The following is a 13426-nucleotide window of genomic DNA, read 5'->3' as shown; positions in this document are numbered from 1 at the left end:
CTTGAAATAGTTTGATTTCCTTCAAGCCACTGTGTAGGCATCTCATAATACATACCGCATTAGGTAGAGAGTTTAAAAGAGTGAAACAGCTTTGAATCTTCCTAATAAAGCTTTAAAACAAGACTTGGGATAGTCAAACTTATATGTAAATAACTTAATTATGTGCCAGAAAAGTATCTGATCATCTTAAAAAGAATACAACAAAATCTTCCACTCGATAATGTAAAAAAATCACAATTTCTGGCATCCAATAAAATGTAACCAGTAAAGGAAGCAGGAAAATATAAGCATAACCAGAAGAAAGAGCAATCAATAGAAATAGACCCAGAAATGACAACAATGATGAAATTAATAGGCAGAGACCTTAAAAAAGTTGTTATATGTGTTAAAAACATGCTCAAGAATGAAAAGGAGAACATTAACACAACGCAGGGAAAAATGAAAAGTATAATGAAGACCTAAGTTGAAGTACTAGAGATGAAAATACAATATCTGGGCTGGATGTGGTAGGTCATGCCTATAATCCCAGCATTTTGGGAGGCCAAGAAGGGTGTATCACTTGAGGTCAGGAGTTTGAGACCAGCCTGACCAACAGGGAGAAACCCCAACTCTACTAAAATACAAAATTAGCCAGGTGTGGTGGCACATGCCTGTAATCCCAGCTACTTGGGAGGCTGAGGCAGGAGAATCGCTTGAACCTGGGAGGTGGAGGTTGTGGTGAACTGAGATCATGCCATTGTACTCCAGCCTGGGCAACAAGAGCAAAACTGTATCTCAAAAAAAAAAAAAAAAAAAAAAAAAATCTGAAATAAAGCATACACTGAATAAGGTTAATAGATTAGACACTGCAGGAAAGAAAGATCTACAAACTTGAAAGTATAATAATAGAAATAATCCAAAATAAGGAACATTTTGGATAGTAAAAGGACTAAAAAAGTGTAGAAACTCATTAAATTTGGAACCATACCAAATGATATAACATAGTTTAATTGGACAATCCACAGAATGGGAAAAAATATTTGCAAACTACCCATCTGACAAGGTATTAATAATCAGAATATGTAAGGAGATCAAACAACTCTATAAGAAAAAACTCTAATAATCTAATCAAAAATGGGCAAAAGATTTGAATAGACATTTCTTAAAAGAAGACATACAACTGGAATACAGGTATATGAAAAGGTGCTCAAAATCATTAATCATCAGAGAAAGGCAAATCCAAGTTACAATCAGATATCATCTCACCCCAGTTAAAATGGCTTATATGCAGATTACAGGCAATAACGAATTCTGGTGAGGATGTGGAAAACGGGAACCCTCGCACAATGTTAGTGGGAATGAAAATTAATACAACCACTATGGAGATTCCTCAAAAAATTAGAAATAAAGCTATCATATGATCCATCAATCAATGAAAAGAAAGGAAATCAGCATATCAAAAAGACATCTGCAATCCCATGCTTGTTGCAGCACTGTTCACAGTAGCCAAGATTTGGAAGCAATCTAATTGTTCATCAATAGATGAATGGATAAAGAAAATGTGGTATGTATACACAATGGAGTACTATTTACCCATAAAAAAGAATGAGATCCTATCATTTGCAACAACATGGATGGAACTGGAGGTCATCATGTTAAATGAAATAAGCCAAGCACAGAAAGACAAACATCAATCACATGGTCTCACTTATTTGTGGGATCTAAAAATCAAAACAGTTGAATTCATGGACATAGAGAGTAGAAGGATGGTTACCAGAGTCTGGGAAGGTAATAGGGGGAAAAGGAAGATGGAGATGGTTAATGGATACAAAAAAATTTAGGAAGGATGAATAAGACCTACTATTTGATAGCACAACAGGGTGAATATAGTCAGTAATAATTTAACTGTACATTTTAAAATAAAGAATGCAGTTGGATTGTTTGTAACTCAAAAGATAAATGCTTGAGGGAATAGATACCCCATTCTTCACAACATGCTTATTTCACATTGCATGTCTATATGAAGCCATCTCATGTACTCCATAAATATATACACCTACTATTTACCTATCAAAATTGAAAATAAATAAATTTTAAAAAGGAAAACAAACAAAAATAATACAAGTTCTAAAGGAATACGTAGAAGAACAAAAAAGCTTTTATAACCTTGGGCTAGGCAAAGAATTTTAGACAGAACAAAAAACATCACTAACCACAATATAAATGGGACTTCATAAAAATTTAAAACTCTGTTTCTTGCAAATACTACCAAGAAAATGAAAAACAGTCCACTGACTGAGAGAAAATATTTTCAAAATGTATTTGACAAATGACTTATATCTAGAGGCAATAATAAGAAAACATAATAGCCACGTAAGAAATACATAAATAGCCAAATTGGTCTACAAGAACATGAAAATAGGATTAATATCACTAATGGTGAGAGAAATGTAAAGAAAATTGTGACACCATTTCATACCCAATAGAATGGCTAAGTTAAAAATACTGACAACACCAAGCGTTGGTGAGAACCTGAAACTCTCAGTATTGCTTATAGGAGTGTAAAATGGCACAACCACTTTGGAAAACATTTTGGCAGATTTTTACATAATTAAAAGTACACATTCTAGCTCACTTAGCAATTCCGCTGCTAAGATATTTATCTAAGTGACATGGAAGCATATGTCCACCAAATGACTTACATATGGATATTTGAGAAGCTTTTATTTACATTAGTCCCAAATTGGAAACGATCCAAATTTCTCTCAATGTGCAAAGGAGTAAACAAATTGTGATCTATTAATATGAATGACTATTATTCAACAATAAATGCATTCACGTTGTTGGGTATTGATACACCCAACAACATGAAGGCTTCAAAAATGTTTATGCTGAATGAAAGGAACTTGACAGAAAAGTGTATATACTGAATGATAACATTTTTACAAAATTTGATAACAGGCAAAAACAATGCATAGTGACTGAAATCAGGCAATAGTTGGCTCAGACCAAGCTTGAGGTCATTTATTATACCAGGGAACTTTTATGGCAATGACAATGACATATATCTTGACTGAGTGCTGGTTGCATGAATATATACATTTGTCAAAAATTACTGAATTGTATACATCAATTGAGTTTATTTTACTTCAGTTATACCTCAATAAAGTATTTATTTTATTTTTATTAATTACTTTTAAACTTACAGTTGGCATATAATAATTGTATATATTTATGGGGTACAGTGTGATGTTTCAATGCATGTATACATTTTATAATGACCAAATCAGGCTAATCACTATATTAATCGCTTTAAACATTTATCATTTCCCTGTGGTGATAACATCCCAAATCTTTTCTTCTAGCTATCTTGAAATATACATTACATTGTTATTTGCCATAGTCACCTTACATTTTTAGCTTCCACATTTGAGTGAGAGCATGCAGTATTTGTCTTTCTGTGCCTGGCTTATTTCACTCAACATAATGTCCTCCAGTTTCTTCCATGTTGCTGCAAAAGATAAGATTTCATTCTGCTTTATGGCTGAAAGGTATTCCATTCTGTATATATACCATATTTTCGTTATCCATTTTTTATTAGATGGGCATTTAGTTTGATTCCATATCTTGACTATTGTGAATAGTGCTACAATAAACGTGGAAGTGCAGACATGTCTTCAATATCCTGATTTCATTCCCTTTGGATATTTGCCCAGTAATGGGATTGCTAGATCATAAGGTAGTTCTATTTAAAAAATTTTGAGGAATCTCCAAACTGTTTTCCATAATGGCTATACAATAAAGTAGATTTAAATATTACTATAATGTGTGTAAATGGGTAAGTTCAAGAAATATAAAAATAAATTCCTAAAGCCTAACATATAATCGAAGAAGTATGAATTAAAACAATGTGATGGCATTTTTAGCATGTATTGGATGTATTAGGAAATTGTTAGAAAAGACATGGAGAAAAAGATATACTCAGACATTGCTGGTAGGAGTGTTATTGCAAAAGCCTTTCTTAAGAACATTTCCGCAATCTTCTTAAAGAGCATATTTTTAGACTTAGCAATTTGACTTCTAGGAATTTATCCTCAGAAAATAAATGGTTAGGTTTCCAAAAATGCATATTCATCGCTGCTGTATCTATCATAGTGAAAACTGGACATAATAAAATGTCAAACAAAGAATTGACATATGAAATGATAGTACTCCCATTGAAGGGATATCATAAAGCTATTGAAAATAATGTTTAAGTTTATTTATTGACATAAGAAGATGCCAATGATATATAGTTTAAAAAATATTTCAAGATACTATGTACAATATAATCTAACACCAAACATAATGCACCTAAATCTTAACAGTGGTTATTTATGGGTGGTGGAAATATGAATAGTTTTTATTTCCTGCTCTATTGTAAAATACTATGTATAAAATACTATAAAATACTTTGTATTTTATAATTTTTCTAATGCATATGTATAGTACTCGTAAGAAATAAGTTGTTAAAAGGAATAATGAAGTTTTGCAAATTGCTCATTGTTGAACTGGGTTTTGGTAAATTGTCCTGTTGGTAAGTTAACATTTCAGTGAACTGATTTTCAGGGCACTGGCCTGACTCTTAAAAGTTAGAATCAAATTGACTTTAGTATTGATGTAGGTGATTCAGCAGCTGGGAAAATGGTGTTGGTTATTAAGATGGAAGATATAGGGGAAGGAGAAGTTTTTGGAGGAAAGATTGTGATATCGATTTTTTAATGTGTTGAATTTTAGATGTCTGTTGAGTGTTCAGCTGTGGACAGACATACAGATCTGGAAGTCATCAGCAGAGGGTAATATGAGACAGGAGAGTAGACAATATTTTGGAGTGCCTAAGTAGAAAGCCAAGAGAAGAAGACTGAGGCTAGAACCCTGAGGAATATCCAACTTTTGCCCTTGAAGGAGACTGAGAAGTAGCTAGAAGTTGGAGGAAGACTAGAAGGATGATGTGCCTTGAAAGAAGGAAGATGAGTGTTTCAAGGAGTTAGCTGTCCTCTGTGTCACGTAAAAAGAGACTGAAAAATGTTCATCGAATTTAACAACTGCTGGTTTGATCTATTCAAGAATGTTGTGGCATATATAAGGCAGGTTTTTGTTGTTGTTGTTGTTGTTTTCCTGGGGAGCACACCTTTATTTATTTTCAAGTTAGAGTCCTCAGAGTAATCTTGGGATCCTCATAATTGTCAAAACATGAGATCACAACTCAAAAAATCAATTTAAAACTTCAAATTTGAATTGATTTTTTACCTAGTAAGGGAGGGGTCTTGTCCAGCAAAGCAAACCATTGACCTTACAGGGATTTTTGAAGAAGAGTTTGTTGTGTCAGTGAGAGAAGTGGGAGTGGAATTATCTCAGCTTTATTTCGGATGTTGTAGTTTTCATACCTAGATGTTCCATTTGACTCTTTCTCATGTCTTCTCTTTGTTCACGTTTTCCTTTAACTTCCTGGGAACAGTTATAACAGTCTTTTAATTTTATTTTTTTTTTTTTGAGACAGAGTCTAGCTCTGTTGCCAGGCTGGAGTGCAGTGGCACGACCTCGGCTTACTGCAACCTTGCCTCTTGGGCCTAAGCGAATCCTCTCCCTCAGCCTCCCGAGTAGCTGGGACCACAAGTGCGTGCCACCACACCTGGCTAATATTTTGGATTTTAGTAGAGACGGGGTATCATCATGTTGTCCAGGATGGTCTCGATCTACTGACCTTGTGATCCACCTGCCTCAGCCTCCCAAAGTTCTGGGATTACAGGCTGGAGTGCAGTGGTGCGATCTGGGCCCACTGAAATCTCTGCCTTATGGGCTCAAGTGATCCTTCTACCTCAGCCTCCTGAGTACCTGGGACTATAGCGATATGCCACCACGTCCAGCTGATTTTTGTAGTTTTTGTAGAGACAGGGTCTCACCACGTTGCCCAGGCTGGTCGCAAACTCCTGAGCTCAAGTGATCACCTGCCTTGGCCTCCCAAAGTGCTGGGATTACAGGCATGAGACACTGTCCAGTCCAACAGTTGTTTTACAGCTCTCTTTCACGAATACCATTTCTATCCTTTTAAAATCTCTTTTTAGTAATCAATTTTTCTTTGGGGTTATGGGCCACATTTTCCTGCTTCTTGGTTGGTCTAGTAATTCTTTCTTAAATAAAATAAAATAGAGACAAGGTCTCACCAAGTTGCCCAGGCTGATCTCAAACTCTTGGGCTCCAGCAATCTATAAGGCGGGTCTTAACTTTCCTTTTATAGGGGAGGAATTTCCAGGCAAGGACAACTCAGTCACTTCTCCAAGACTGCATGACCACAGCCAGATCTTTAGACTCCTAATCCTAGCATCTAGGATGCTACATTGCCTATTGATTTCTGTTGGTCACCAGGATAAAGTTCCTGAGCGAAAGATTTGCAAAATATTGGAATGCATCACTGAGAGAGCGTGTGGCTTTTCTTTTCGGAAGTCTTTAGAAATTGTAGACAGTCTCTTCAATCCTGCAATTAGGATTAGAGAGGAGTCTATCCAACAAGAAAACGTTGTTACCCTCCTTTCTTCATAAAACCGCTTAGTTTCTGTGCACATAAAAGACATTTAATTTAATTTTATTATTAGTCAATTAAGATGCCTCTGTTATGCTTAGAATAATTTCCCTGCTTCTACTCATCAAACCACGTACTTCACTTCCAGTAAATTGCTTGAAGGTTTTTTATAGGTTTGTCCTGATTAACCCCACCATATTGTACTTTCTAGCACAGTCTTGATTTCTTTTGTACTCTTTACACTCCTTGTAAATGATAGATTTTACAGTATCTTTGCATAAATTAGCACTTTTCCAGAATTTTAAGTCCCCTAGGAAAGAGAATTCAGTTTTGAGAAGTTTTAAGTTTCTTGGCAGCTCTCTAGCTAAAGCCTTCAGAGCAATTTCTGCCATTTAGCTACTTTCTTTTGCCAGCACCTACAAGAAAGGGGGAGATATCTTCTACAAACACTTTGACCTTGACAGACAGAAATCTTCTGACATCATTGTCATTTCAGTGTCAATGAATGTCAGTATCAACGTTAACATAGTGAAGTTCTCCAACTTAGTTTCAGTAAATTTAATTATGTGTAGCTCATATTACTTTTTTCATGAGAATAAAATGTTTATCAAAACCTGTGGTTAATTATTTCAGGTAGTTAAGAAAATCCCCAGAATTATGATTTTGCTATATGGATTTTTATTGCATTATAGTTACATGCAAGTTAATTACCTTCATCATTTTTTTGAAGATCATCTATAAAGTAGTCATCATCTGATAAATAATGATTATGTTACTGTACCCCCAAAGCTATAGGATTTAAAATTTTCCTTGAAGAAGTATTTAATCTAGTTGGGCCTTATGAAATATAGTCTTGAAATAATCAATGAATAGTATACAATTTTATTAGACTAAGCACAGTAAGAGTGATATGGAAAAATGAGTGAATAGATAGGTGAGAGAATGACTTAGTTTAAGCTTATTTTTCATTTTTTCTTCCCATGAAACTCTTGGTAACAGATATTCCTCACTCTTGAAATTCTCTCCACGTTTGGCTTCTGTGACATTTTATAAATCCCACGAATATTTACTAAATGAATATTCATTGGGACACAATTTAATTCTCACAAACATCTGCAAATTCAATATTGTTATCCCTATTTTTTTTTAGATAGGGTCACTGAGTCTTAATTGGGTTAAGAACTTAGTCAAGTTCACCCAGGAAATGAGCAACACAGTTGGGGTTTAATTCCAGATATTTTTCTTCTCAAATGCTTGCTCTCGGTTGCTACATTTGCTTTTTTATTTTTATTTTTTGACATTTCCTTTGGTCAATTTCCTTCTTCCATTATCTATTTGTTGGTGTTTTTGAAAGAGTCAATCCTTGTCCTGATTATTCTGTCTTTAAACACTCCTCCTTGTGACTATTTCCCCAGTTTTCCATGACCACTTCTGCTCAGATGATTCCTCCATTTGTATCTGATCCCTTTACCCAAGTTCTGATGTTCAGTTTTATACTTATTTCTGGTCCTTGTCATTTGGAGGTCCTGTTAATATTTCATATTTTTGTCTAAAACTCGGCTCTTTACCCTTCTCCCTCCTTATTTCTCCATTCTTGTCATTCTGCTCCTGTTTCCCTGGGCTTGAAAATGTAATGAAACTTGATGTATGTCTCCTCGTGTCTGTTTTTCTCTTTCCGAGCACAGAGATGCCAAACCCTGTTCTGCATTTCATCATAATATCATAACATGTGGCACTGTTCATCCTCTGTGTTTCTACTCTCGTGTAAGGCCTCTGAGCTGATTTCCTTCCTCTCAGTCTCTTCCTGTTCTAGCCCATTCTGCAATTACTTTTATCCAAGGAGATAGTAATTGTTATTATTCTAATAAATGATAAGTAAATTTTATTTATTTAATAAAATTAAATAAAAGTAATACACTTAAAAGAATTATTTATGAAATAATAATAAATAAAAATAGGTAATTTTTTGTGTGTCTTCGTGCCAGAAGGTGCATTATTTATTCATTATAACAATCCTTTGAATTACCAGTATTTTTCTCATTTTAAGATTACAACACTAGAAACTCACAGAAGAGTTAAACAAACTTCCCAAGATCACAAGTTTGTAAGTGTCAGAGATTTGAGCTGAGTTCTGCCAGATTCCAAAGTTCATGCTCTGAATGCTTATTCAACTAGGAAATATTTCAGAATGAAAGGGGAGATGCTAGTAACTTTTCTGAGATAACAGGCATAAACTGGGATGGTTCTAGAAAAGGCAGGACTTAGATTAACTTTATAAGTTCTACATTCTACTTTCTCTTCATTAATTACAGCCAAATAAATAAAGGGAATGGTTGAGCGGACATTTACTTTTGGGGTAAAGAGCCATATACTTATCTTTGTACTCAAGTTCAGGGATGATTGGAGAACAGCCTCTTAGAAATATCCAAAATAAATGTGGGATACACAGGAAAGGAGCTTAACAGGAAACTGAGAACTAAAGACACAAATTTGGCAGTCATCCATATAGACGGTTTGTTGAAGCCATGAAACAAAGTAACTCACTGAGAATTTAAGGAAGCAGAAAAACCATGGAAAAAAGGCACAGAATTGAATTCTGGTAAATGTGAAATATGAAGGGACAGAAGTAGAAAGATGAGCCAATATGGGAGGCGTTTCTATTAGACTATGCATTTCTTTCTGGCACAAACCATGCCTTTTGTATCCCTGACCTCGCATATTACTATACATGCTAAATACACTTATTAAATCAATTTAACGTTAAGGACATTGCAGACCCATATGACTGGTGTTAGATGAATTTAATTCTGTCTTCTTTCTCAGGAGTTAATTAAGGCTATTTAAAGTCTATTGAAATGACGATTTCAAGTGCTGTCTCTGCTCTCTGTCCAGGTTTGGGCTTCTTATTGTGGTTGGGAAACTAGTAAGTTTAGTGATTGACCCCCGTGCCATACTGTCACCACTTGATGATCTACCAGGAGTCTGAGCGCTAACACACATGCATGAGACATATATGTAAAGATATTTTATTGTATGTAAATGTTCACATGCTTTGTAATGTAACATGTATAATATATAGTTTAAGTAAGAAATAGATACGAGAAGAAAAAAAATTTTCAGATAGTTTTTTCTTTCTTTTTTTTTTACTTGCTGCTTGTACTGAAGTGAGTCATCAGGTAACACAGCTTTAGAGAAGCCTTGCCAAAGATGCATTTGGAAATGCAGTTGTCATGGCAACTGTCTCTGAAGTAACAGACAAAATCCCCCATAGAGCTTCCAGAGAACCTCCAATGTCTTCTTTGCACTTGGATCTCAAGGAAAGCCTGCTTTATGGATTTACGTACATTTTGTTTAATGGATTGTTTTTCTCACTTTGTAACTTTTGTGCAGTGGGACTGAGACTGGGATAGGGATCCATTAGGGTCACTCTGGGGTGTGGACAATTCTACATGTATAGCGACAGATGAGGCAACCTCATTGCTAAGAGTGAGCAAGTCTTCACTGAGATGTGTGCACTTCCTCACAAACACACGGGCTTGCGTGTGGTGGTTTCACTGCAACTTGCCTAAAGATGGACTTCTGCTTTTGTGTTAAGATTTTATAACTTCTCCAAGAATATTTCTGCCATCGAAGCAGGATCAAAAACATATCTAACCTGTGGGCATACTGAAGCTCTAATTTCCCCCAAATAGAGATGTATTTCTTGGCTATGAAATCTATCATCCTTAATACACAAAAGCCCCTGGTTAGGGGTGTGAAAGGCTAGTTGCCACGGGAAACTATATTAGTCCCTGTATTAATGAGATCCCCTCCTGAAAATGGTTTTGACAATGTTTAGAGGAGCCAACTCTGGTGTCTGGAGACAAAATTGGGTGTTGTCAGTTATGCACACTGTCTTGTGATTGCTTAAGAAGCTCAGCAGCGTCCCTTGCCCCTGTGGCATTTGGAGCTGGACAGACCAGAGTGTGACTCAAGATTCTAGAATCTCTTAGCTGTGTGTGCTTCTCACTTTTAAAGTGGAGATTAACATGTCTAATTTATGAAGGTACTGTGAGAAATAAATGAGGTAAAATTGTCTGGACATTGTTGTTGGATCCTTGGTGTCTGTATGAAGGTGCTGGGTCAGATACAGTATTTGCTACACAGTAAGTTCTCAATACAAGGTAGCAAGAAAAATTGTGCTTAGAACCATGTGACCTGCATGAAAGATTAGGTCATTAAAATCCCAATGGAGCATTATCAAGTGTGAAAACAAACATTTCCTTTTCCTTAGGGAACTTGGTCTCTGGCAATGGCCCTGCGGGAGCCTGTAACTACTCTGAGGTCTCTACTCCAGAATAAAGTTCTCCAGACGCTTGTCATCCACTGTGTTAGGAAAGACTGCTGTCTCATCTCTGGAAGCTGGGCAGAAGCCTCGGGGCAAAGCCACAATCAGAGATAGTGTTCTTCATCTCAGCAAAAGAACCAAGATAAATTGGAGGCTTTGATCCTCAAAGTGGAGAAGCAGAAGCAGTCGGGGTCTGGACTCCAAGCTGCCACGTTCTTTTCAGCAAGGCCAGTTGGATTTCTGCAAAAGAGATGGGAGAGAGGCAGTAGACAGCAGCCTTGTGGCTCCAAGCTGAAGGGAGTGAGTGCCTGTCTGAGCCACTGGGTGCCACAGCAGAGTGGTTAAAAGCTCAGACTAGGGGAGCCAGACCACGGAGTTTTCCTGCTGCTGCAACTCAGTTGCACTGCGGCTTTGTGCAAGTGGCTTAGGTTTGCTATCCTCATTTCTGCAATGGTGATGGTCCTAATGCCACACAGCATTCAGATACATTTGGTAAATGTTTCTCTTCTTTTTTCTTAGCCTTTAATGCATAACATTCCATAATTACCCCTTCATTATTATCCTATACTAATTCCACAGCCATGCCAGTAAAGACTGCGGACAATACAACCTCATCTTACCGCTCCGGCTAGTACAGACCCCAAAGTAGAAGGTCTGGAAAGGTCAAGTGGTTCCCACCTCTCCGGAGAAGGGCCGCCGGTTTTACCTACTTGATCAGGGGCTGTAGAGGGAATGAAGTACACAGCGAGAGGGCCACGGCGAGGGTTGGAGGGTTGCCCCAGCACAACTCTGCTGACTGTCTCCTTAGTCACATCAGCCTTCACTCTGCAAATGTCACCCTCAGACAGTTACTAGGATGGCTAAAGGCACTTGGGGAAGGTGAAAACAGAGACAAGGGAATGAGGAAATACCTTCTTGAAGTTCAATAATCTCTCTGCTCCGATGTCATTCTTAAGAAGGGGAGGATTCTCTCTTTCTTGTTCTCTCAGTGACTTTTTCCTTCACAGCTCTTCCTAGAAGAGAATGGCTGCCGAGAACTCCTCCTCCGTGACAGAGTTTATCCTCGCAGGCTTAACCGACCAGCCGGGACTCCAGATCCCCCTTTTCCTCCTGTTTCTAGGTTTCTACATGGTCACGGTGGTGGGGAACCTGGGCTTGATAACCCTGATAGGGCTCAACTCTCACCTGCATATTCCCATGTACTTTTTCCTCTTCAACTTGTCCCTCATAGATTTTAGTTTCTCTACTGCCATCATTCCCAAAATGCTGATAAGTTTTGTCTCAAGGAAGAATATTATTTCCTTCACAGGGTGTATGACTCAGCTCTTCTTCTTCTGTTTCTTTGTCTTTTCTGAGTCCTTCATCCTGTCAGCGATGGCGTATGACCGCTACATGGCCATCTGTAACCCACTGTTGTACACGGTCACCATGTCTCCCCAGGCGTGTTTGCTCCTTTTGTTGGGTGTCTACGGGATGGGGGTTTTTGGGGCTGTGGCTCATACAGGAAATATAGTGTTTCTTACCTTTTGTGCAGACAACCTTGTCAATCACTACATGTGTGACATCCTTCCCCTTCTTGAGCTCTCCTGTAACGGCTCTTACATAAATGTCCTGGTCATCTTTATTGTTGTGACCATTGGCATTGGGGTGCCCATTGTTGCCATTTTTATCTCTTATGGTTTTATTCTTTCCAGCATTCTCTGCATTAGTTCTGCTGAGGGCAGGTCTAAAGCCTTCAGTACCTGCAGCTCCCACATAATTGCAGTTTCTCTTTTCTTTGGGTCAGGAGCTTTTATGTACCTCAAACCCCCTTCCATTTTGCCCCTGGACCAGGGGAAAGTGTCCTCCCTGTTCTATACCACTGTGGTACCCATGTTTAACCCATTAATCTATAGCCTGAGGAATAGGGATGTCAAACTTGCCCTGAAGAGACCCTTTTCCGGAATAAGCTTTTCTTGAAAAAAAATTTTAGAAACTGAGAAAAGAGATACTAGGATTTTTAAAAATCAGATTGTTTTTGTGATGATTTTTTTTTCAATGAAGAATCTAAGATTCCAGTGCTTTCCATCCTGTATACAGAGAAAATTTTAACTCTCTTTTCCGAGTGGATTTATTCTTCCCCACCCTCACCCCCATCTCTTCCCTGTTTTATGAAGAAACTTCTACACCTATGGAATATTCAGTGTTGAATGGAGCTTAGGAATAATTTTATCTTTCCCCTTTATATAATACACCACACATTGGAGACTCAGAAGTATTTGTATATTTGTCCAGGAACATAAAATTACCTAGTGCCAGACCTGGGACTGGAATCCCAGCTTGAATCCCAATCCACATTGTTTTCCTTTATGCTATTCTTTATTGTCTCATCTCTTTTTGGAAGATTTCATTTCACATGCTAGTTGACCTAACCAATTTAAGTTCTAAATATATTCACAGTAATTTCATGCTATTTTTCACAGGATAATTTTAATGTATCACTTTTTGCAAGAACGTAGGAGGTGAAACGTTTTGTTGAGGTGGTCTTGGCAAAATGACAAGATCAGTGTTTGATGAATTTT

General features: G+C 37.2%; 1 protein-coding gene across 1 annotated transcript; it reads left to right on the top strand.

Annotated features, from left to right (window-relative positions):
* Positions 1-11888: 11888 nt before the first annotated feature.
* Positions 11889-12824, top strand: LOC102121406 (olfactory receptor 8B12-like). The gene has a single exon (XM_005580271.4). The coding sequence runs from the start codon at positions 11889-11891 to the stop codon at positions 12822-12824; it is 936 nt and encodes a 311-aa protein (XP_005580328.3).
* The last annotated feature ends 602 nt before the right edge of the window (positions 12825-13426 follow it).

Source organism: Macaca fascicularis, chromosome 14 (assembly GCF_037993035.2).
Source record: "Macaca fascicularis isolate 582-1 chromosome 14, T2T-MFA8v1.1".
NCBI lineage: Eukaryota > Metazoa > Chordata > Mammalia > Primates > Cercopithecidae > Macaca > Macaca fascicularis.
The sequence above is the reverse complement of the archived record's forward strand: the minus strand, read 5'-3'. Positions and strand labels throughout refer to the sequence as shown.

Bases quoted from the DNA above. Each gene is read 5' to 3' on its own strand.
- LOC102121406 (XM_005580271.4), top strand. From the start codon at position 11,889: ATGGCTGCCGAGAACTCCTCCTCCGTGACAGAGTTTATCCTCGCAGGC.